This window comes from Oenanthe melanoleuca, chromosome 3, assembly GCF_029582105.1.
Source record: "Oenanthe melanoleuca isolate GR-GAL-2019-014 chromosome 3, OMel1.0, whole genome shotgun sequence".
Classification (NCBI taxonomy): Eukaryota; Metazoa; Chordata; class Aves; order Passeriformes; family Muscicapidae; genus Oenanthe; species Oenanthe melanoleuca.
Window position 1 is genome coordinate 16,903,007 of NC_079336.1, and position 22,499 is coordinate 16,925,505.

At 35.3% G+C, this 22,499-nt stretch overlaps 1 protein-coding gene across 1 annotated transcript in view; it reads right to left on the bottom strand.

Moving 5' to 3' along the window:
- Positions 1 to 22,499, bottom strand: part of TRAPPC12 (trafficking protein particle complex subunit 12) — a 48,793-nt gene that overhangs the window by 15,206 nt on the left and 11,088 nt on the right. The window contains exons 4-7 of the mRNA XM_056488925.1: positions 20,975 to 21,088; positions 20,019 to 20,157; positions 9,451 to 9,563; positions 2,880 to 2,952 (exon numbers count right to left, since the gene is read on the bottom strand). Of these exons, the coding sequence (XP_056344900.1) occupies positions 2,880 to 2,952; positions 9,451 to 9,563; positions 20,019 to 20,157; positions 20,975 to 21,088 (439 nt within the window). The remainder of the gene's footprint in view (positions 1 to 2,879; positions 2,953 to 9,450; positions 9,564 to 20,018; positions 20,158 to 20,974; positions 21,089 to 22,499) is intronic.

The following is a 22,499-nucleotide window of genomic DNA, read 5'->3' on the forward strand; positions in this document are numbered from 1 at the left end:
TTCTTTAATCCTCAAAAATAAACATTAGGACTATTCATTTAGTACATTTGAAATATATATATCTCAGTCAATCAGCTGTCAAGGTTACTGTAATGATTTGAAAGAGAGTGAGGGGGAAGGGAGAAGAGGCTATTTCAATAAAACTGTGATAACTGAGACCACTCATTTGTGTCATTAATGTAGTCACTGATGAAAGCATGGCAGATTACACAGATAATTCTTTCAGCACACAAAGAAGTCATTACAAATAAGAAGAGCTTGGTGAAATGTCTACTGCCTTTCCTAAAAAGGAAAACTCCTTCCATCCTCTTCAACAATAAAACAAAAAAATCCAAGCCATGAATATTCTCAAATTATCTTTGTCAAAAAGAGGGTTATAATGTACGGCCCAAGACTGAAGCGAGTTCATCCACTATATCTTACAATCATTCATTACTCCTAGCTTTTGTTTTAGAAATTCCCCCATGACCACACATCCTTAGTGCTACTAATGGAGACAATACTGTAAACCAATAACAAATACTTCATGATACATTTCCTTTTTTTCTTTCTTTGTGGGTATCTGTAAAATCTGAACATAATTAAACAACTGCCCTTCATTATTTCACTTTGGTAAATATCTCCCTTTTTTTGCACATCCTCATAGTTTGGTAACACATTCAGTTTTTTAGGACTTAGGTGACAACTAACTAGATGTTGATTCCCACACCAGAGATATCCAGGTTTCATGTTAACAATCAGATACCACCAGCTACAGTTCTCAATAAAGGACTGCAAAGCAGGCAAATTAGATGTCTTCAGCCTGTGCTATAAACTGGAAACCTGGTCTGGAAATTCTGTAGCTCTGTGGGATGAGGCTTCTTAGCACTGGCAGAAAGAAGTTAAAAAAAACCTGCAAAGCAGTAAACAAAACCAAAACCCAACAGCAGATCACTGTATTTTAGTGAGATGCCGAAAACACTCTCTGCAGGTCCATGCAGCCATGCTTCCACTCTAAGCATTTGCTTTTCCTTGTTTTCATCAGGGCTCTGCACTCCACACTGCCATTCATTTGAATAGGCACTGTGAAGTTACAAAATTGGCATCTTACAGGACGCGTTACCAGGCAAGTGGTGCAATGCTAAATCTCTCTGCCTGCTGAAAAACTGGCAAATGAGCTGCTCTGTTCCAGGCTAGAGATGCACATGGTAAATTGATTGGTGTTGCACCTTTTTACATCAGCAGCATGGAAATTACATGCTAAGCATAATCCCCATAATGAATTAGGGCTGTCTTCACAAAAAGCTAATAAGGTTTGCTTCAGCAAGTCTCAGATGAAAAAAAGCAAGCCCATTATTAAGCCTCCTGGAGCTCCAAACGCAGAGATGAAGCAGAGAGGGAGCAGACCTGGCTGACCTCTACAGACAACAGCAGTCAACAGCCTCTGCAAAGGTCCCGTGGGCTTTTTGGCAGTCTTAAACCTAGAGGCAGCTGCATAGTAGACATGTAAAGATCTCTCCAAATTTTCTGCAGCCATGTCCCTTGATAATTACTAGCTGCTGCTTTTCTAACTATGCCTCCTCCTGAGCCCATCTGAGCTCTGAAGCAGAAGCAGAGAGGAAAAGCAAGGAGCCAGTAACTCATGAGTGAAGCAGACTGCAGGACACAGGATTATGATACAGCTAGGAAAAAGTCCTTGTACCTTAAAGGGGGATCAACACCTTGGTTTTAAAGTTGTAAAAAACAAAAGATGTGGAGATAAAGATGAAAATTCTGTAAGAAAGTGCTAACAAGGAAAAGTAAGTAGGAGAGCTGAGACAAAAAGAATATTAGATACAATATTAGGTAAAAGAACAGAAACTCATTAAGTGCTGTGTCTAACTGCAGTGTAAGATTATTTCCCTTTTTCCTAAATCTTTTGAACTGAAGACCAGGCAGAAAAATAGTTCAGACAGGTCTGCACCCTTCCATACAGATACAGTTTTATGGAATTAGTTATAATTTTTTTCTGCTATTAACTCTATCTAGCCTCTGCTATCTCAGAGCCAGACTTTTACTTTCCACAGGCTATGTATAAATGGTCTCCTAGAAAGAATTTGGTAACATTCCTCAGAGTAGCTAAATGTGAAAGCTTTTTGTTTTCTTAGTGTGTGTTTTAAACTTGCTAGGCATCATGAAGGGTCCATACAATCCATAGCAATGCCTAAAATGTCTCCTCTTGTCTAATTTTCAAGTATACTCAAATGACCTCACAAGTATAAATTCTGTTAAAAAAAAAATAAAAGCTTGTCCTGATCACCCTTTTCTTTGTGCAGTAATTTGCCCTATACTATTGAAGCAACATCACTAAGATACAAGGAGAAAACATAACTGGATATAATATCATGAAAATGTTAATGTAGTTCAATATAATCTAAATATTATTCTAATAAGTAAGATATTTCAGGAGTCTAAATACTATGCAGCTACAGTAAGACTCAGCCATCTGTGCAGCAGCACCCTAAGCCAGAGTTGCCATTGTATGGTGGTAGTTCAATCTGAAAAAACTGAGTGGATGGTAGACATGAGGTTTGAGAGAAATCAGCCAAGGCTTAAGATGAAACAGCCATCTAAGCTGCAACAGCAATACACTTATACATTCATTACTAAAGGATAAAGCCATGTTGTTTCTCCTAAGTAAGAAAAAGAATTGATTTATTGCTGGATTTTGATCAAGGGCAAAACTATGAAATTAATTCCAGCAAAAAGTAGTACAAGGTGTAGCACTGCAGGGGTTGAGTAGGCTATAAGATTACAAAACTACAGTTTTAACCAGTCTGGAGCAGTCTTGTGAAAACTTCTGGCACACTTAGGCAAGCAATAAAAACACACTGTGAAAAAAAAGTTTAAAGAATACCTACCTTGTCTGTTCTCCTGTGTAATGTTAGTCATACTTCCATCTTCAGCTAAGCCTTGTTCCAAATGTTCTAGTATCTGTAGCAATTTTTTAAAGTAACCAACATGAGTTTAAACAGCACTATATATTTAATGCAGATATCTACAATGGAGAGTTTCTGTGTAAACCAATTCATGCAGGAATGCATCACCTAGGTACAGTTCAAAATTACTGGTTATTACCATAGCTAGATCAATTGAAAAAAGTAAGAAAGTCATAGTACTGTAGGAGGATGTTAGAGTTCAGTTTATGATACTTACAGAACACTAAATATCAGCACGCTCTAGGGTCATACACATTTTGTTAAGTAAAACAGGGAACACACTTCACCAGAGAATGAACATCAATGACCACAATGAAAGTCAAAACCAATTTTTTCAGAGGCCACAGCTTCCTGACTTCTTCACCCTAATATGGGCTTCAGTTTCTTGAGTTCCATGTTTTTGTCTCTAATGAAGTATTCCTTTAGTTCTTACTGCAATTTCCTTCTCAAACTTTGGGGTTTATTGTTTTTTTTAATTTATCATAGATTTTAAATCATGTAAATTGTTGAGTGAATGAAACATTTGTTGTTTTATTAAAAAAATGGAAATGTATACTTAATGAAGATTGTGTCTGAAGCACTTTTAAAATATGCATGCAAGGCTCTATTTGAAACACAAGTCAACTTTCCTTTTCCTAATTCCATTACAATTTTCCAAATTAATTTTCCAGCTCCCACAGATGACCCCATTTTCCATATTACAGATGTGTAACTTTGGTTGTAGAATGATGCCTGAGACTTCCTTCAAAAAGCTATCAGGGCCACTTGCTGTTTAATCAGCCACTGTGGTTACCCAACGAGGAAGTACAAGGCACTGCCTCTTCTGGGGACTGAGGGCACTTCCAAATGAAGAGCTTTCAGTTTCTGGCAGTATAAGAAATAATTGTGTTTTCCTAAACCAACGAAGTTCACTTCAAATCAACACAGGAAATCCTTGAAAAAGAAGACAGGTAGAATTAATCTGGCCTTGGAAAGTGTGTTGGTGTTTTCTACAGCCAATCAAAATAATCTCTACCTCCAGAAAGTCATCTCATACCACCAATTTTAGATATATTAAGCTGGAAGAAATTGCCCTATGAGATACTAAGCCCTTTTCACAGACTAGAGTGAAGTTTTGAAGTTAAGTTCATAAATTCAGCTACAAAGAACTTAAGAGCACAGAGAGACATACAATGAATGTAGAACATTTAGCTGAGCCAGGGTAATTTTCCTGGTAAGAACTGTTAGGCCATGACAAATACAAGGTCACATGGTTTTCTGTAAACGTTGGTCAGAGAGCTACACTGAGCTGCCTTACCTCAGATTTTGAGAGGCTATGGGCAAACACCAGTAGATACTGCAGCTTAGCTGACAGGTGGCAATTTATGAGCTGGCAGTGGCAGGCCTGCAAGACTGACTCTCAGTCCCACTTTCAAAAGCAGCACAGCCACCTAGAAATCACTCAGAAACCAAAGTACCTCCTTTCAGTGTTAAATGCCTAGTGTATAATAAGACACCTTTGTCAGAAAAAAACCCACATTTTTCTCTCCCACAAATCCAAACCACTTTATAATCTACTTTCTGTGGTCTAAAAACCCTGATCTTTCTCTTCCCCTACAAAATACCTAGTGACTTCCTCAGATTCAGTAAGGCCCAAAGTTCCTACTGTTGAAATGGTATAAACACAAGGAGCCTTCATCAAGGTGACATGCTGTCTTGTTTAAAAAGACAATGGATTTCTCAGAAAACATCCTCACTAACATAATCAAAAAAGGAAGAATTAGATATTAGCATAAAATTAGAATATTACATTAACCGTTCTGTGACATTACTTGGGGATATCTAGCCGTGACCTCAAGTTCAACATCATTAAAAGAGAGGTTGGTGATGATTTGAGGCTAATTGTTTTATTCCCCAGGTTTATCTCTCTTTTGCCCTTAAGTACAAAAACATCACCTGCAGTCCCAGTATTTGGGCATTTCTCCATTTTCCAAGAATTGTTTAATAATAACATTAATGATTCTGACAGTCTCTCCATGTAAGTTACTGCATTTAGTCAATATGAAATATTTAGGTGGTGACCTGTTTATTCTAGCAATGTCACATGACACAGCTCTAACCACCCATGTTCTTACTATGAAGAAAAATATGATTGAACACTTCTACCATTTAATTCATCAGTTTTACATATGACTTGTGCTTTTTCTTGTTTTGAACACTTATTGTTACGCACACTAATCAGTTTCACTGGCTAGTACGACTTCACTGAGTCTTCTGTTTCATTCCCTATCTACTGCCTGTATGCCAGAATTACTAATATATGCATACCACCATTCAGTCTTTTTTGGTGCTTCTGGAACTGTGGCTTTTTGGCTACTCAGACTGGTACAGGGTCATTATAGTTTCTATGATCTTAGAAAACAAGTTGTCAAGACAAATACCCTCCAGACTGAAGTAGCATATGAAAACCAGAAAACTTATGTCACCTTAGCAACTAGAAGCTTATAGTAATCAAACCTAAGAGACTGAAAAGTTCACCAATTTGGAAGTAAAACAGACATGGAAGGTCAGATTTGGAAGAGTACATATTAAAGGGCTAGGGAAAAACACAACTTCAGGAGCTGAAGGAGAGTGGTAGTACTACAGAAGTTGTGACTGATGGAAAATGGCACAAAATATTTTTGACAAGTTTTACAGAGGTAACACTTGCAGAGGCCTTTTTAGGAAGCTGTTACCCCACTTGCCACTGCTCACCCACCTGGTAGAAGAGACCGATATGGCTCTAGCAGTTGAGGGATCAGGGTTTAAGAGTGAAATATATTATACTAGGAAATGTCTAAATTTCCAGGAGCTCTACCTCAAACATCTAGGGAAGCATAGGTACATACAAATGAGGAGTTTAGATTTAGCCTGATAGTTGTCCTTTTCACATTTTGGTCTCCAGCTAGGCATTTTTTAGCATGTCTTCTGCATTATTAGCCCTAAAGTGATCATGCTTTTAAATATTTTTAAATGAACATTTAAAAAGAACAAATCCTTTTGTGATTGAAGTTACTATTGTTACTCTTATTGCCTGACTGTTCAAAGACCATTTATTTCAAGGCAGACTTAGAGATGCAGCAACTCATTGAGGCAATTCATGTTGGGAAGACCAGCAATAACACAGAGACAGCAACAATTTCACTGGATTCCTCTCCCGGGCTATAACACCCATTTCGCACTACAGATAATTTCTTTCCCCAACGTTGTTCATATAGAAAAAGATGCAGAATACCTAACCAGATCTTGATTAGACACTTGAAGGAATACTGGAAAAGGTAAAAACATTTTTGCAGGAAAAAATATATACGGAAACATATATTCAGGAAAAATTAAAATAACATTTTTGCACCCAACCTCCAATCCTGCTTCAGGTACCAGAGATGTGTAAGTAGAAGGAGGCTATAAAGACCAAATAACCAAAATAAATAATTTCATTTTTAAGTGGAATAGTTATTCTAAAGTTGGCAGGTGTCTGTAGAATATATATAACAAAAAGCAATAAAGAATGTAGCAGATTAAAAGCAAGTATTGGATAGGAAAAAACCTCACCGTTACATTAAGGAAGAGAAATTAAATAGAAAGACAAATTTTCTTATGATCAGAATGCACTACCATTAGCCTGGAATAACCTCCCAGGGGATGTGGCCTCAGCACCATAGGCTGGCTCATTAAAAACTACAAAACAACCTTGTATTGCAGAGAGACAGACTAGGTGAGCTAATAGGTCTTTTCTTTCTTCTAGCATTTATGACTCCAAGATCATCTCATTTACATAATGATGATTCGTATGCCCTTCTGTAAATACGGATGACCAAAGATTATTTTTCCACTTTTTAGAATAGGGAGGTAAAACACTAGAGGCTTTTGGTTGAAAGCTCCCCAATTAATTCTGTTATAACCCAAATGGTTCCCAAGTGTCACACACAAATATTAAGACTAATGAGTGTACATCCTTTATGTTATTCTCTTGGTTATGCCATGAGTTTTTTTAAGTATTAGAACTATATCCTTGAAAATTCCAGTTGAGATCAAGATTGTTAGACAAACAACATTCTATACAAAAATCAAATGTTATCTATCAGCAAGCCCTGACTTCAGATGATTAAATTACCACCAATTTACAACTGTCTTTTAAAAACAGTTATATTTACACCTTTTTCACACGCTTCTTTCTACAGTTGTCCTTCAATTGCTTCAAAAACTAAGCTACTTAAATGAATGCAAACAAATGGAAGTAATCTGCAATGAGGTATCTAGAATAACTGATCAGAAATATTTCCAAAAGGATGCTTTATTTGTTAGTAGTTATCTGTCTGCTGTACTTTAAAAAGAATCATCCATCAGCACAGCCAATAGCTTGTCCTGGCTATCGCACCCTGGCTCTAGAGGAAGCTGTTAGAACCAAAGGGATATTGTTGTCTTTCTTTCTGCAACTGAGCACACTAACACAGGGGAAACCTTGCAAATTCAGACACAGGAAGGCAGAGGCAAAGAGGTGACAATCTCTGAACCAACACCAAGTGCAGAGAACAAGAGACTTCTCAGAAGAGCTCGTGGAAGACATGGAGCAGCTTAAAGCAGCTTTCTCCTAGGGTACAAGGGAACACAGTATTTGCAGTGACCCCGGTCACTAGCAATTGATGGACTGAGAACACAGCTAAAGAGACCTGCTCTTTAAGAACTTAGGGGGTAGGTAAATATGTGTGTATCAATTTGTAACTCTTCTTTACTTCTATTTAATCTTCTCCACCATATTCAGTTTCCCTTATTTAAATAATTAGCCTAGTTCACGTTCAAACAAAATCTTGTATTGCAATTTAAAAGCTTCCTTGGTACACTGGATATGCTCTAAGCATATGCACTTATAGAAAAACATCAGAGGCCTCTAGAGCCACCCCAAGGATGTAGATGTCTTGAAGGGTCATGTAAAGGAGTGTGTGTGTGAGGACAGAGTTAATTTCCTTTTATTTCATTCCCCTATTGGCCAGCATCTTTAACCTGCAGAGAATCATGGCTGATCACACTGTAACTAAGATATGGCCATTTCAATCAAGTCTGCCAGACAGATGATGGATGCCCTGCTCACCAGTCACTCCCTCTTTCACATTCAGTTTTCTCTCTTCGTTACAAGATTAAGGAACTTAGAAACCAGTTTAGTTTTGGAACCTGGTGGAACCTACATGACTAAGGGCAGACAGTGCAGCACTTAATACCAGATTGCATAAACCCAAGATGTGAAACAGCCAATCTGCTGCACACTGAGGCAGGCAAATGTTAGTAGAAGCTCCATGAAATCCTGCAATAGAGAAGTATGGCATTTCCTAGAAGAACAGAATTACTTCAAATTGAGGACTCTTTATGAAGAGGACTGGAGAGAATAGCTGGCCAGTGATATTAGATGAGAGGTAACAGCAGTTGTCAAGTGCTAAGAAGTACCACTTCTTGGCCAAATTAGATATATCTCTCAACAGTTTCCAAATCAATTCTTTCCAACTTTATAAAAAATGCCACTTTCACCTCTTATTACCTAAACCATTCATTTTTCCCCCTCATAATAAAAATAACTGGGCTTTTTACTGTAAACATTTGGTTTTCCTACACACTACTGTGCTAGAAGAAAGTTGATTTCATACACATAATGCCATTACAACTACACAATTGGCAATTATCAAATCCCTCCACTTCCCTTATCCCAGTTATTTTAAGGAGGAAATATAGGAAACTTGCAAGGAATACTGAAAATGAAAAGCAATCACACGTGTTTATCTTATGTATAGTTTTGTACTTTCAAGTGTCATAGATAAAGCAATAATGTTGCATTTCTTCTACAGTTCACCAAATTGTAAAATTCATGGTCACTGGTGCATTAGACTACTAGGGAAAGATTTCTGTGAAAAAAAAAGTTAAGGACGAATGCATATGGTTCAGGGTTGCTGGTTTTAGTGGATAAAGTAAGAGCTCACAACACCATGACTCCAATTTCAGCACCAACAAATCCCATGTTAGAATTTAGGCCATAATTTTATATTATAGCATTTGACAAAACAAAAACCCCAACCAAACTCAGCAGGTTGTATTTTTATTCCTAAATGACTGTTGTTTCTAAAACCAGTTATTTGGACTATTTCTGAAGGATCAAGGTCATTAACAACTGTTTTCAGCAATCTGGACACGGCTCAGTGAAGGAAAGAAATCTCTCCTACTCGCCCTTAAACACATCTGCTCCACATCTTGTCTGGCAAAAACCATGAAAGCTGTCCTCTGTTCTACTCAACTGAGCCACACCTACCACAGAGAGGAGAAGGATCTCTCTCAAAATGGAAGAGGCACTTCATTACTTTTAATAGCAGATTTCTTATTTGCATCAAGATGGAGTAAAAAATGTCATAATTGAAAATTACTGTTCTTTATAAGGAAAATAAAATTTATTTCTTAAACATTTGGAAATATTAGTGCCTAGAGATGCTGTTACCTTGGTGCAGATTATCTTCATACTATGCAGTCTGTCAAGGGATTCCTGAGGATTTCCTAGGTACTGAGGAAGTTCAGCATGCAAAATCCGCATGGAGAAAGGAACCATGGAACCTAGAAACACAATTAATTTTGTTATGTGTGTTTGCTATAATGATCCCTTTGTGATTTACCTACGTTAAAAAAGGAATGTCTCACTAGTGCTTATATCACAAAGTCCATTTTGCCTTCATAATATTTTTCTTCTCCTGATGACAAATGAGAAAAAAGGAAACTTCTTCTCAACTATATCATGTGACATGTTTAAAACACTTTAAATAGGCAAACAGAAGTAAACCATAATCAATAAGGCAAGAAGAAGATGCACCTAACTTAAATTTTCAAAAACAAGTTGTACTGGGAAATACAATGTTTCATTGAAGATTTCTTTAAACTAATTAAAATGAAGGATTAAAAGTATGCTTGTGAAAGAGATATAACCAGGGCATACAAAACCTCTTGGCGTGTTTTTCCGTAACTTGTGGTTCATTCAAAACATCAAAGACTAGGGAATTTTAAGCAGTATTTGGGGAGAAAATGAAATTCATACTAGTTTAGTACTACTACTTCTGTTGTTGTTATTTTTAATATTGTTGTTATCATTACTATTGTTATTATTATTGAATTAGTAGTAGTAGTAGTAGTAGTAGTAGTAGTAGTAGTAGTAGTAGTAGTAGTAGTATTACCAAAGACCTCACTGTCTTCATTTGTGGGCATCCTGGCTGACTTCACAGGCAGTTTCAGGAGTTTACCTGAACCCTAATGTGTTCAGGTAACCCCTGCTTTCAGGTAACTGCATGCACAGACAAGAATACCAAACATAAACTAAACACCACTACTGAAACCGAATCAGAGCTGGCATAATGGGGATACAGGCCTTGGAAAATACCATGCCACTGATGCCTTCAATAATACCCACTTTTACTCTCTTAATTTTGTCTATCCTCTTCTTTAGGTAGCCATTCCAAGGCATCACCATACTTCTAATATTTTAATATGTACATTTGCTATACAAATATTCTAAGGGGATTTCTCTCTCAAGTTACCTCGTGCCTCATCTCTTCTCAAAAACAGGACTCAGGAGCTTTCTAAATAGATTTTTGCACCTGTTCTTAAAGGCTTGTATGTCAAAGAGGTAAATGCTATACAAAATGAGTCACTGCCTCTAGACTTTTTTTTAAAGGTTGAAAAATTTTAATCACAAGACTCACTAATTATGACCTTCACAGTAAGCCACTTACATCTACATAAATTCTCTTTCGCTGATGCTAACTATTCCCAATGGCTTCCCTGACTGCTATGTTCCTGTAATGGACGTAAACAGGAGTTTCATGTATCATCATATGTGGAAAACATATTAAGAAAATAAAACTGCCTTTGAAGTTCTATTAAGAGAGATGTAGAAGTTGATTTAACCACTCACAAACAATGTGAAATATTTTATGTACGTATTCTGAATAGTGCCTAGCATGACAGAAGATACACAATCAGTGTAGGCAGTGAACAACAAAAAGGAAGTTGAAAATAATTTAACAGTAAATTCTATGCCAGAATACCAGAGAAAAATTGCATTGCAGACATGCTGCAAACTGCACTGCAAACCTATGTAAGCAAATCTGAACTCTGGCTGGTTCTATCTCTACCACCTCTCCAATGACTAAGTTCTAATACCGCCACAATCCAACAGTAATCCTGCCAAAAAAAAAAAACCAGTGCCTAGAAACAGTTAGTTTGGTACTACTCTTTTGGAGAAGATAGTCTTAATTTACTGATGATGCACCTTCTACTGCACTCAATGGAATTTCTGAGGCAAAGGTAAAAAACAGGGGGAGAAGGTTTTTAAAAAATGAAAGAAGCTACGGGTTTAGCAACATTTTGGTTAATGACTGTGTTGCAGCATTGTCAATTCTGAACAAGCTTGTATGTTTACATCCTCTTGTAAAATACAAAAGGTCAATTCAATAAACACTCATACAGAAAACTTGAATTAGTACCAGAATTCAACATACAAGCAGACAGGTATTTAATAGAGCACAGATGAAACATCCCACATTATCAATTTTTTATAAAATTTACATAATGTTTTGTGATACGTTTTTTTGCTGAATGAAACCACTCTACTACAATCCCTGTGAAAGGAAAGAATAACCCACTACCAATCTACATCTTCAGAAGTGGTGTCGGAGGATGTCAGAATGATGAATGTGACTCCAGGTCAACTTAGACTCCATAAGAATCTGATTTCTTTTCTATAATAACTAAATCCTCAGTTGTAACAGGCATTCAGAATTATATTACTTCAAAATGTACTGTATAGATGTATTATGACCAAAAAACACCCCAGTGAGATCCTCAGTACTACATCAAGTGTGGTGACAGATCTCTCAAACAAAACCAGAAGAAAGCTGGCTCAGGGTGTAAGGTTAGTTACTGTAAAAAATTTTCACACCAGAATTTGTATTACAATTTCTCACAGGAGGATCTAAAACTCTAGCATCTGTTTCTTCTCTTTTTGAAACTCATGACATAAACAGAAGAAATTTTACTGTAAACATCCAATAAATCCATCCAATCAATGTCTGTTACTTATTGCTTATTAAGCAAGCTACTTAACTTTCTTAAAAATATCAGAAACACTACTTTTTCTGTGCTCTTCCTCAGTTTCCTTGTAATCCTTCTGAATAACAGATTTTTTTTTTTTTTTTTTGAGAACGTACAGAACGACATGTGGTCTCAAACAAATGTGACAACTGGGGAAAGGGTAAGAGGAAAGAAGTGCCCTTTTACTACTGGTAAGGCTTTCTTACCAGTCCATGTGAACAGTATTGTGTAATTTCAGATAAAATCAGATGAGCAAATGGCTCATAAAAAACCTGCAGCACTTATTCAAGCCACTCAATCCAAATATAGACCTTAAATACACTGCTTATAAATTATAAACTCTTGAGATTTTTATTAAGTGCATTTTCCCAGATATGTTCCTGTCTACAAATAAACTTCTTTTTAGTTAAATTATATGAGGTATGGGTAATGTATCTAATTCAGTTCCTACAGTAATAGACTGATTTTCTGGTTAAAAGAAGGGCCATAAATTTACTTAGATTTAGTAAAGTTTTCAATGAGTGCTACTTACATAAGGTGCTAATACAATTTACATACACTCCTCAAAAAGAAATACATGTCAGTAATAGAAAATGCATTCAAAGAGATCTGTTCACCAATGTAATTCTGTAACTGATTAACAGCTGTGCTAGAACTGACAAGAGGTGGACTTAAAAAAGGCAAAAGATTTTCAGAAAACACTGTGATTTTCATTTTACATTGTCTAGTTTAACAAGAAAACAATTGGGAAGAAGTAAATGACATTTGCTAATGACTCGAATACATCAATAATAATAGCATTAGGAAGGTCTGAAAGGCAGGTTGTAAAATTTTGAGTAGAAAATTTAATGAAAAAAAAATTAGCAGGGAAAAAAACACCTATACTTCCCTCAATTAAAATACTTATACTGGGGAGAAAAAACCCCACAAAAACAAGAAGGTTCGATTGACTGCATGGACATTCAGCTGTAACCAAAATAATACCAAATACCAAAATAATAACCAAAATAATGTGTTTATTAGACTAAAGATTACATTATCATTTCTGAAAAGTTTCACCTACTTGCTTTTAGGCCACTTAAAACATACAGGGCAAGACATATTTAGACATATTTCTTTGTAACAGGTTTAAATTATAAGCAGGCATACATATCTATTCCTCTGGTATCCCACTAGGGACAAGAAAATTTTATATAAACATTGAATTTATCACAGACTGCCTTCTGTAGTTTGAAACTCTGAACAAACCACTCCGAATTAAACCTGCGTACCCTATTATATTTCACTTAGTACTGAATTTAACAGGGCAACATGTCAAGGAAGTATTTAAAATAAATAGCATATCCTGTAATTAAAATGTTTAGTTAGCATAGGAGAATGGATTTTGCTCTCTACTTCATACTTCTGATTTCTACAGTAATGTCCTCTTACACAGAAAAACTATGCCAGCTAAGCTTAGATAATTTCCACAGAAGGCAATACCTTACAATTACTGCTATATATTGAAATTTTATCTTTAAGTTAAACAGGTCTTATTCTAGCTTGATACTTTATAGTTGAACTTGGTTGCTCCTTTTTAGGGGTTTCATAATAATATATAAAAAAACTATAATGGAAAATGTTTAAGACAATTTTCTTAGCAATCACTTTTAAATACACTGGAGATTATTTCAAAGAATGTGATGTTTGATTGTCACTATCACATGAATTAATATCATTTGTATGTATATATATGTATTACTATCATACAAAAAGTAAAAAACGGTCTGTTGAAAGGAAAATGGATACACTGAAATCATGGGAACAGATGGAATAAAGAGCAAGATCAGGTAGAATTTTCTAAGACCACAGATTTCAATTTCTATTTCTTTATGAACAGCTGCACATTTTCATAACTGTCAAAACATAAACATCACCTCATGTCAATCAAATTCAAGCTGCAGTCCTCATCTGCAGCCCTTTTGGAGCAGAGAAGAGTATTCCAATGACCAGCTATTTCATCTTTGAATTTTCTTGTTGCAAACCAGTAACCAGAAATGCTTTCTGATCTGCCTTCTATAGCTTGTTCAACAAATCTCAAATGCCAAAAAGCATCAGAAGTGCAGATTATCAATTACTGAAAGAATTTAGTGGTATCTTACAATCATAAAAAACCCCAAACCAAAACAAACAATTTCTTCCTTCACTGGGTAAAAGAGAAATACACAACATTGAGTTTCTGAAAAATATTCTGCTTTACACATATATACATAGAGGGATATATATGCTTGCCTTTATATGCACAAACATACTTCTACCAACAGTGTATTTGTATAATTTATAGGATTTTTAAGAGGGATAATGTAGCAAACTTCATATCCTAGCTTTGTTGACTAGAAATTAAAAGTACACTCAAAAATCCCAGTTCGACAGATCGGTTTCCAAGTTTTTGTTTATTACCTTCAATATAGAGAGACTGAAGATGAGATAGGAGACTAAATGTTTGTAACCATTTAAAGAAAATGCTTTGAAAATTTTATCTGAAATTACATGCTTGCATATACTTGACAATTTAACTGCACATGACCTAAGAACAGAAACTCTGGATCATCATCTGATTTTAAAATTTTCAAAAATATCGTTTCAGTAATTTGGAGTTACTTGCATTGAAGAAAGGAAAACATAAGATAAAGAATGTAGGAAAACTCTACAAAAATTGCCCTGCAGCAAAGACATCACCCTAAATCCTACCTACTAATATCTGTAATAAGGCAGAATTTAGAAATTAGTTACTTGCTCATAGTATTAAGAAATCCTGTGTGAAGCTGGCACTGTCTACAATGAGACTATGCAGCCTTGGGAAGGAATGCAAAACTAAGTATTTTAGCAGTACTCTACCCCTTTAGATTATACATATATTTCTTAACTACAATATCTGTATTATTTCAGAACAATTTCTATTTCCCTGTCTGAGTAGCCTGAATAACCAAGTGGAATCACAACATTCCAGTGGTATTTATTCAAGCTGTATTAGCTGATTTTACTGTAGACAGTAGCTCTGAAGCAACAGAACACTGAATTTAAAGAGGCAGAAGAGAGATACACAATCATGAAAACAAAACAATGGGTAACCCGTGGCACTAGAAGTTTTAATACATTTTTAACTGCCAACACGAACTTGAATGAAGAACTCTCCTGAGCAACTATCAAGACTGAATCAGTTGACATGGGAGTGTTAACTTAGGGCAGTACTTGTGGTAACACATGAGAAAAAAAAACAGTAGCGTGTCTAACAGTGGAGTATTTTTTTCAGCTTTCCTGCAAAATTTATTAAAAAACAGTACCACTCTCTAAGACATAATTTCTTTATCCTGTGCATTTCTTACCTTTGTTTTCACATTGATTCCTTTGTTTTGTTTCTCTACCCACCACAACATTTTATTATTATCAAACTTTTTTTCCCCAAACCACTTCACATTCTGCCACAGTTATCCCACTAACCAAATCTGATGAGGGTGAAAAAAAGGATGATTTATAGCATCATCAGACCCCATAAATTAAAAAAAAGGAAGCTTCAGTCAGCCTGCCTCCTACTAGCATAGACAAGTAGAAGAAAAAAAGAAAGGAAGACAGTAAACTCAAAATGGCCAAATGCCACTGCAGAGGCATCACATAAAGGAGAAAACTTCCCCAATCCAAGTCTGTCCTTATTTATGGCATAGGCTTACATTCAGAAACAGGACCAAGCTTCAGGTAGACCTTGCAACTCTACTGAGTCCTCTGCACTACACACGGTCCAGACACCTGTAAAATGCTTTTTGTGGGTATTAGAGAAATACTTTGGATAATGTTTTCATAGCTAACACAGTATCTCTGTATCAACAGACATAAAACAAATTTCTCATTAGAAATTTTGCTATTTTATAAGCTTACAAAATGAGTAGCAATTATTACAGTTCACCTTAGACATCAGTGCTAAAAACTTGCTAACAACATGGGTTAGTGTGATAGTTCTAGACCATGGATGATGTAATTCCTTTAGAATGACTGGAATTTCAAAACTGAATAAAAGAAACAAATTAAGACCACTGCTTGAGTAACTAAGGACACATTAAAAATGACATCACACACAAATTCTATCAATTTTTTTCATTATTTCTGATAAAAATTCTAAATACAGTGGATATTAGTAATGTCATAAAAGTATCAGTAGTGTAAAGAAGTGTAAAGAAGTTGGGTATCTAGACTCACACTACTTTATAGAGATAGGAAAAAAAATATTTATATATTTTTTATGTTATTTTTTAAAACTATCACTGTCCATCCAGAAGTGCCATCCTATTGCAGGACACACTAGTCCCAACATTGCCACACTTTTCAAAACCTTGTGTTGTGTTGGTATTGAAACTGGAGCTCAAGGGAAGGAATATACTATGAAGTAAATTTCTAGTTAATGCCATGTTCCTTATTTAGGCCCTTCCCACCAGAGAATAGAAGATTGATTTAATTTAGAGGAACACAGATGATGTTGCATCATCACAAGGAAGATGAAAAAGGGAAAGGGAAAGAAACCTCAACTCATGTTACATAAGCTTCTGGTCAGGGGAATGGAAGTTCAATTTTTACTTATGCATAGTTTTTTTTTTCCCTCCTTTGCAATACAAAATAAATTATTCACAAGTTTTGTAGCTTTAGAAGATTGATTTTGGTAGCATTAACTTTTCTGGAACTTTCTGCCCTATTAACCAGAAATAAGACCAAATTACCTCATAGAATAATGAAACAGCTTTTTAATGTTCCGTTTTAATTGTTGGCTCTCACAGATTCAGAAACACACTGGCATTTACAATGGAAAGGCTGTCTCAGGTTAGGTAAGCTATCACATGAGAGTTTATTATATATCACAAGGAACACAGACACAAATGGTATGAATAGAAGTGGGTGAGACTGTGTAAATATAAAGTTAAAATCCTTAAAAAAAATTCCTGAAATCCATCTGTCATGAGAACAATGACAAAAATTCAGCCTTATAGTACAATGAAGGTGTGCAGGAAATCATCTGAAACAGGGTTCCTGACCTAAGGACCTACCTATTATGAAAGAAAAAATAGGACTTCTAATGTCTTTATGCAGATGAATTTAAAAATAAATAAATCCATAGCTAAAGAATTTTAAGATCTTACTAGAAAATGAGAACAGTTTGTTCTCTGCCCCTCATCAATCAGGAATGACCTATGAGTGCCTTAACCAACCCCACTGGCCAACACAAGGATCCTGGCAGAATGAATGTCCTGACAGGCTGCACTCCTACATGCAATGCAGATAACTGAACAAAGAGCCCACAGAAATCTGGAAAGGAAAATTCCAGAAGGACCAGGTCTCACAGCCACGATAAAGACAATAATAATAGGAACAATGCACATCATGGCTGCAAATACCATAAAAAATATGAGGTGGAAATGGAGATTAGCAGCACTGCTGAAAGGGAAACAGCTTTAGGCAAGTTTCAGAGGGAAATGAAGAAGATATGTTGGCCATGTTAAGCTAAATTAATGGAAAAACATCATCTTTTACTGTTCATACAGTTACTAGTAACTTAAATTCTTTGAGATAGATTTCTCAGAGATTAATGGATGCAGGGCTATTCTCACTGCTGTAAATTTTGAACTTTTCCTACCTCTTTCCCTACTTCATGTATAAAACTCAGAAAACTTCCTCATGTATTACATTTTTTGTTATGATTATATTGAATACAAAGAAATTATGTAAAGTATTATCTGTATTACAATTAATGGGTACATTATTTATATCTGTACTCTCTATTTTTAAATTGACTTTTAAGTGCTTACTCCATTTATATACCATGAATCAAAGTTAAAATGTTGAATTAAGCCCTTTCTTTTATGCTTATTACACCACAAAATGATACACAAAATTGCGAAATAGCAGTGGATTGTGTATTCATACTAATAGATTTCAACCAAAATACAGGAATGATTTATTGGTATTTTATTATTTAAATTAGCTGGTTAACAATGCATGTATACTAAATTTCTTTATCCATAATCCAGCATAGCATAGTTTAACTCTAGATGAAAAAGAACTGCTTGTGTGTCTCCTACATCCCTGCAAATGGCATTTATCTCTCCTCAAAACTATGTAAGGAATGTTTGATAACTGTTCCCACATCATAATCTTCTTGGATGTATATCAGGTATCTACAATTAACAGGTCAGCTCCATTCAACCTTGATCCTATTTTCCTTATAAATGATCAGATTATGGTCCCAGTTGGCATGTTCAATTGTTAAAAATTAACTGAGGCATGAAATAGTCTATCTTCCTTAAGCTCACCTTTTTTTATCATCAATATCCTCATAACTTGTATGGAATAGCCACAGTGGTTGAGAGATTGTTCCAGGATCCAAAGCTCAGTCACAAGACAGGTGATTGAACACCTGGCCACACTGTCCGGAACTGCTGCTCCCTGCATCATCAGTGGCACAAGCACTCAAGTGCCTCAAATACTGACATGACCTGCAAGGATTTTTCTTAGACAAAATAGTTTATTTTTAATATTGAAAGAGATGTGAGACATACATATGGCCTGCAGAAGACTTCTACTGCTGTATCATCATGTGTGCAGCCACCCTAAGACCACCAGACCCAAAAAGCTGTCCAACCTGATGACCAGGACCTCTTTCACTCTTCCAACTGAAACAATTCCTTCCCAGTGGATTGCCTTTGATTACCAGAAGATGAGTTAATGCTGGATGGAGTTTTCTAGAAAGTCCACATTGGCCTTGCTTGGCTGCAACTGATCTTTTGCATCACTAAGCAAAATAATCTGCAAAAAATCGTGAACTTTCTGACGACAACTTCCCTTCCTCAACAACTTCAAAATCTTCTATCTTTCTAGGTTACCCCATCAAGGCTACCAGCATCACATGTAAAATGGACTGTAATTTTTCAGAGTTGCACTGCCTGTAACAACAGCTTTTTACAAATGTTTTATTACACACTGTGGTTCAAATACGAAAGCCAAAGAACATTAAGAACACTCAACAGTGTACTTGCATCAGAGAGTTATTCTTTTCTAAATAACAGATATAGAAAAAAAATTTTGAAATACCCTGAACAGGATCAAAATTGCTCCTAAAACCAGCAATTTTTCAAACCCAGACTTCTGGAGAACTAGAGTATCTGGAGTAGTTGAACTATGTGGTTCACCTATGAGCTATTTGGATCAGTGGGAAGTAGTGCATTTGTAACTTGAGACAAACTGCTTAAAAAGAATTGAAGCTGGTTTTGTCTTTGTTCTTCTCAATAATGAGATACATAGTAAATCTCTAATTTTTTACTTACTTTCAATTATTAAGCAAATAATATTACATTTAATTATATTTCAATTAAGGAGAATTATTAACTTAGTTTTACCTTTAGGTCTTTTTCTTTTAATCCTAGAAACAAAGAAATAGCACCTGCAGTAGTGTGTGGGCATGCAAGGGTTAAAGACAGTATATTGGTACTACTTGGATGAACTAAAGAGGAAAAAGCTTATAGAGACTACTTCCACAAACTCTCTGATCATCTTTCAAGCCTGTTTTTGGGTAAAATGAACTATTCAAGGCTGGCAGTTTTTAATTTCAGTATCACAGAACTAAAATATTATATTTACTTGTTAAAACATTCCTCTGTAGCAGCATCATGAAATACACTGCCTACCTACATTACTCTATCTGTTACTTCTTATTGCTACCTCCATAATGCGAGCAGGACTTTAATGTACTAATCAATCATGTTCTTTTGGGGAAAGAAACAAACCAAAACCAACTCAATCCAAAGCTCTCCAATGCTTTAGGCTTAAAAACCTTCTGAATCCAACTAATATTTTATAATGACTGGTAAAAACAGAAGAAAATAAAAGCATTTCATAAATCAAGTGTTTTACCTTTACGTCCAGGGTATACGTTAGGGTAATATTCATAATAAAGATCAGGCTGGTCTAAATTTCCAAATGGTTCAAATTCCATTTCTGCATTTTGGAACAGATTCAGTTTTACCAGCAGTGCTAGTCTCACAAACCACAGCTAAAAATTAATACATATAAAAAAGGGAAAGACAAGGTCTGTTATTAGCTTCAATCAAAAGCCACATCCAACACAATTTCAACTTTTTCTGATAAAAGCTGAGTAAAGACTTTCTCTATTACTGAAAAGAATCACGATTTATATTTATCTGCTTATTTACATATACTTTTTATCAAATCTTTAAAACAAAACTCAGAGGATGAATGTTTGTTTGTAAAGGTACTAAGATTTTTAAGATGAAGTTTAAAAAGTAACCTGCTTCAAAATTAGAACATGTCTCTTTGAAATAAACTGGCATGTACAAATTATCAATCTGGTATTTTAACTGCTTTTCCAACTTTATGGTATTCTTAAAAATCTTTCGGTGAAACTTCATGAGCTTTATAATCACTGGGGCCAAAAACATGAGTTCTCATCTGGTCACATCTGAATCACTTGCAGTATTTTATTAATTTGGATTCTTCTAAGCAACATGAAACACATTTCTAACATGCGGAATCTTACTATCAAGTTCACAATCTAGATAGTTCCATGAACTTTAGCAGAGTGAGTCTTTCAAAACAGCAAAACATATTCCATTTTACTAGTGTAAAACCTTTAAAAACATGGAATTGAGATTGGATTTTCTTAAAAAACGAAGTTTGTTTTAAATGAAGGCCCACTTTACATAAACAAACAGAAAAAGTGACTTGTTAAAATACTTAAATAACCTCAGTTTCTATGTTACAACTAGGAAAAGGAGTTTGAGCATGTTAAAAAAAAGCAACTATGAATATTGTTGGGGAAAAAAGTGACAAGGGCATAGATTTAAACATACCTGTAAAGAATCTGTTGTATGGCTAGCAGGTAGCCCACTTTTTTTATAGCCTTGACCATGTGCAGTTAGAAGCCGCCCACACAAGTCAACTGCTGCTCTCCAGTTTTTACTGCTCTGGGAAGAAGAACAGATTAAGTAGCAAAATCATAAAGTCCCTAAAATATACAATTGCTTATTTTGCCTGCAGCAGCAACATGAACCCATCAGTAATAATGACAAGGTCAGGAGAGCTGGCCAGCGAGAAGCAGAATGTCATTTGTCAAAGCTGCGTGTCTAATTAAGCAAAAAGAGAAATCAAGGATTAATATTACCAGATCACTAAAACAAAAGAATATACAATACCATACGTAATTCTAAACTTAAAACTATATAATGTTTGATTATACAAATTTACTATAACATTCACAACTTTGGGAGAAAAAAAATTGCCAGCCATGTGTTATCAATAATATCCAGGTTACTCTACAATCAGAGTATTCAATGCCCATTCTTGTCTCACTGACTTCAGTATCTCAGATTATAACCCCAGTACAGTTCACTTAATGAAAATAAACTTTTAGCATTGTCCAGGACATAAAATTACTATCAATCAAAAATAAAGAACAAAGAAGAATACAATGCATAAATGATAAATTCAGAACAATAAGAACTGTTTCACCTCTAAAACAAACATCTGGATTTCCACTGCATGACTATTTCAAAATACTCTTAAATTAATTTTTTTATTCATAGAACAAAAACATTCCTTGTTAGACAAATCAAACTGTAGTCTCACACTGTTAATCAGTTTTTCAACAGAAATACCCCAATAATGTTTCTGCTTTGTATAGTCTAATGCAACAAATCAAAAACTTAAAACACAGATTAATGCTTCACAGGTTTTAAGCTATCATACTTTCCTATTATACAGAGCAGTTTTAAAAGAACATGTACTCAGCAGGTCATTCTAAAGTATATATATGTTATTCTTGAAAGTAGTATTTTTTTCAAATAGTTTCTTAGTACATAAAAAAATATTACTGCAATAATAATGTTGTCTGATTAAATGTAAAGGAATAAAATACATTTCTATTGGTGCTTGCAAAGTTCAGATACTAAGCTTGAATTGATATTTGATTAATTTTTCTCCAATGTTCTAGAAAATGTGTTGATACAGCAGTCACATTGAAAAACCAGTAGTAACAACTGAAGAGTTTCCCTACTTTCTGGCCCCCATTCTGCAGCCACACAGGCTGCAAACAGGTCACTACAGAGATCACCATGCACTGACCACCTCACCTCTCCTCTCTGCATTGTCAAATGTCAGCTAAAGTTGAGTTCTACTGGAAATGCAAAAGTTGGCTGACAGCAAGACCATGAAGCAGCATGGCAGACTCTGAGCCATCTACACTCTTATGGAAGAGCAGGAATTGATAATGCATTATAACATCCTTCAATATCTACCTCTATCAACTTTGAAAAGCAGAGATATACTGACATGGATTGCCTGAAATTCATTCCTCTTCTGGAGAGACAAACTAAGTTC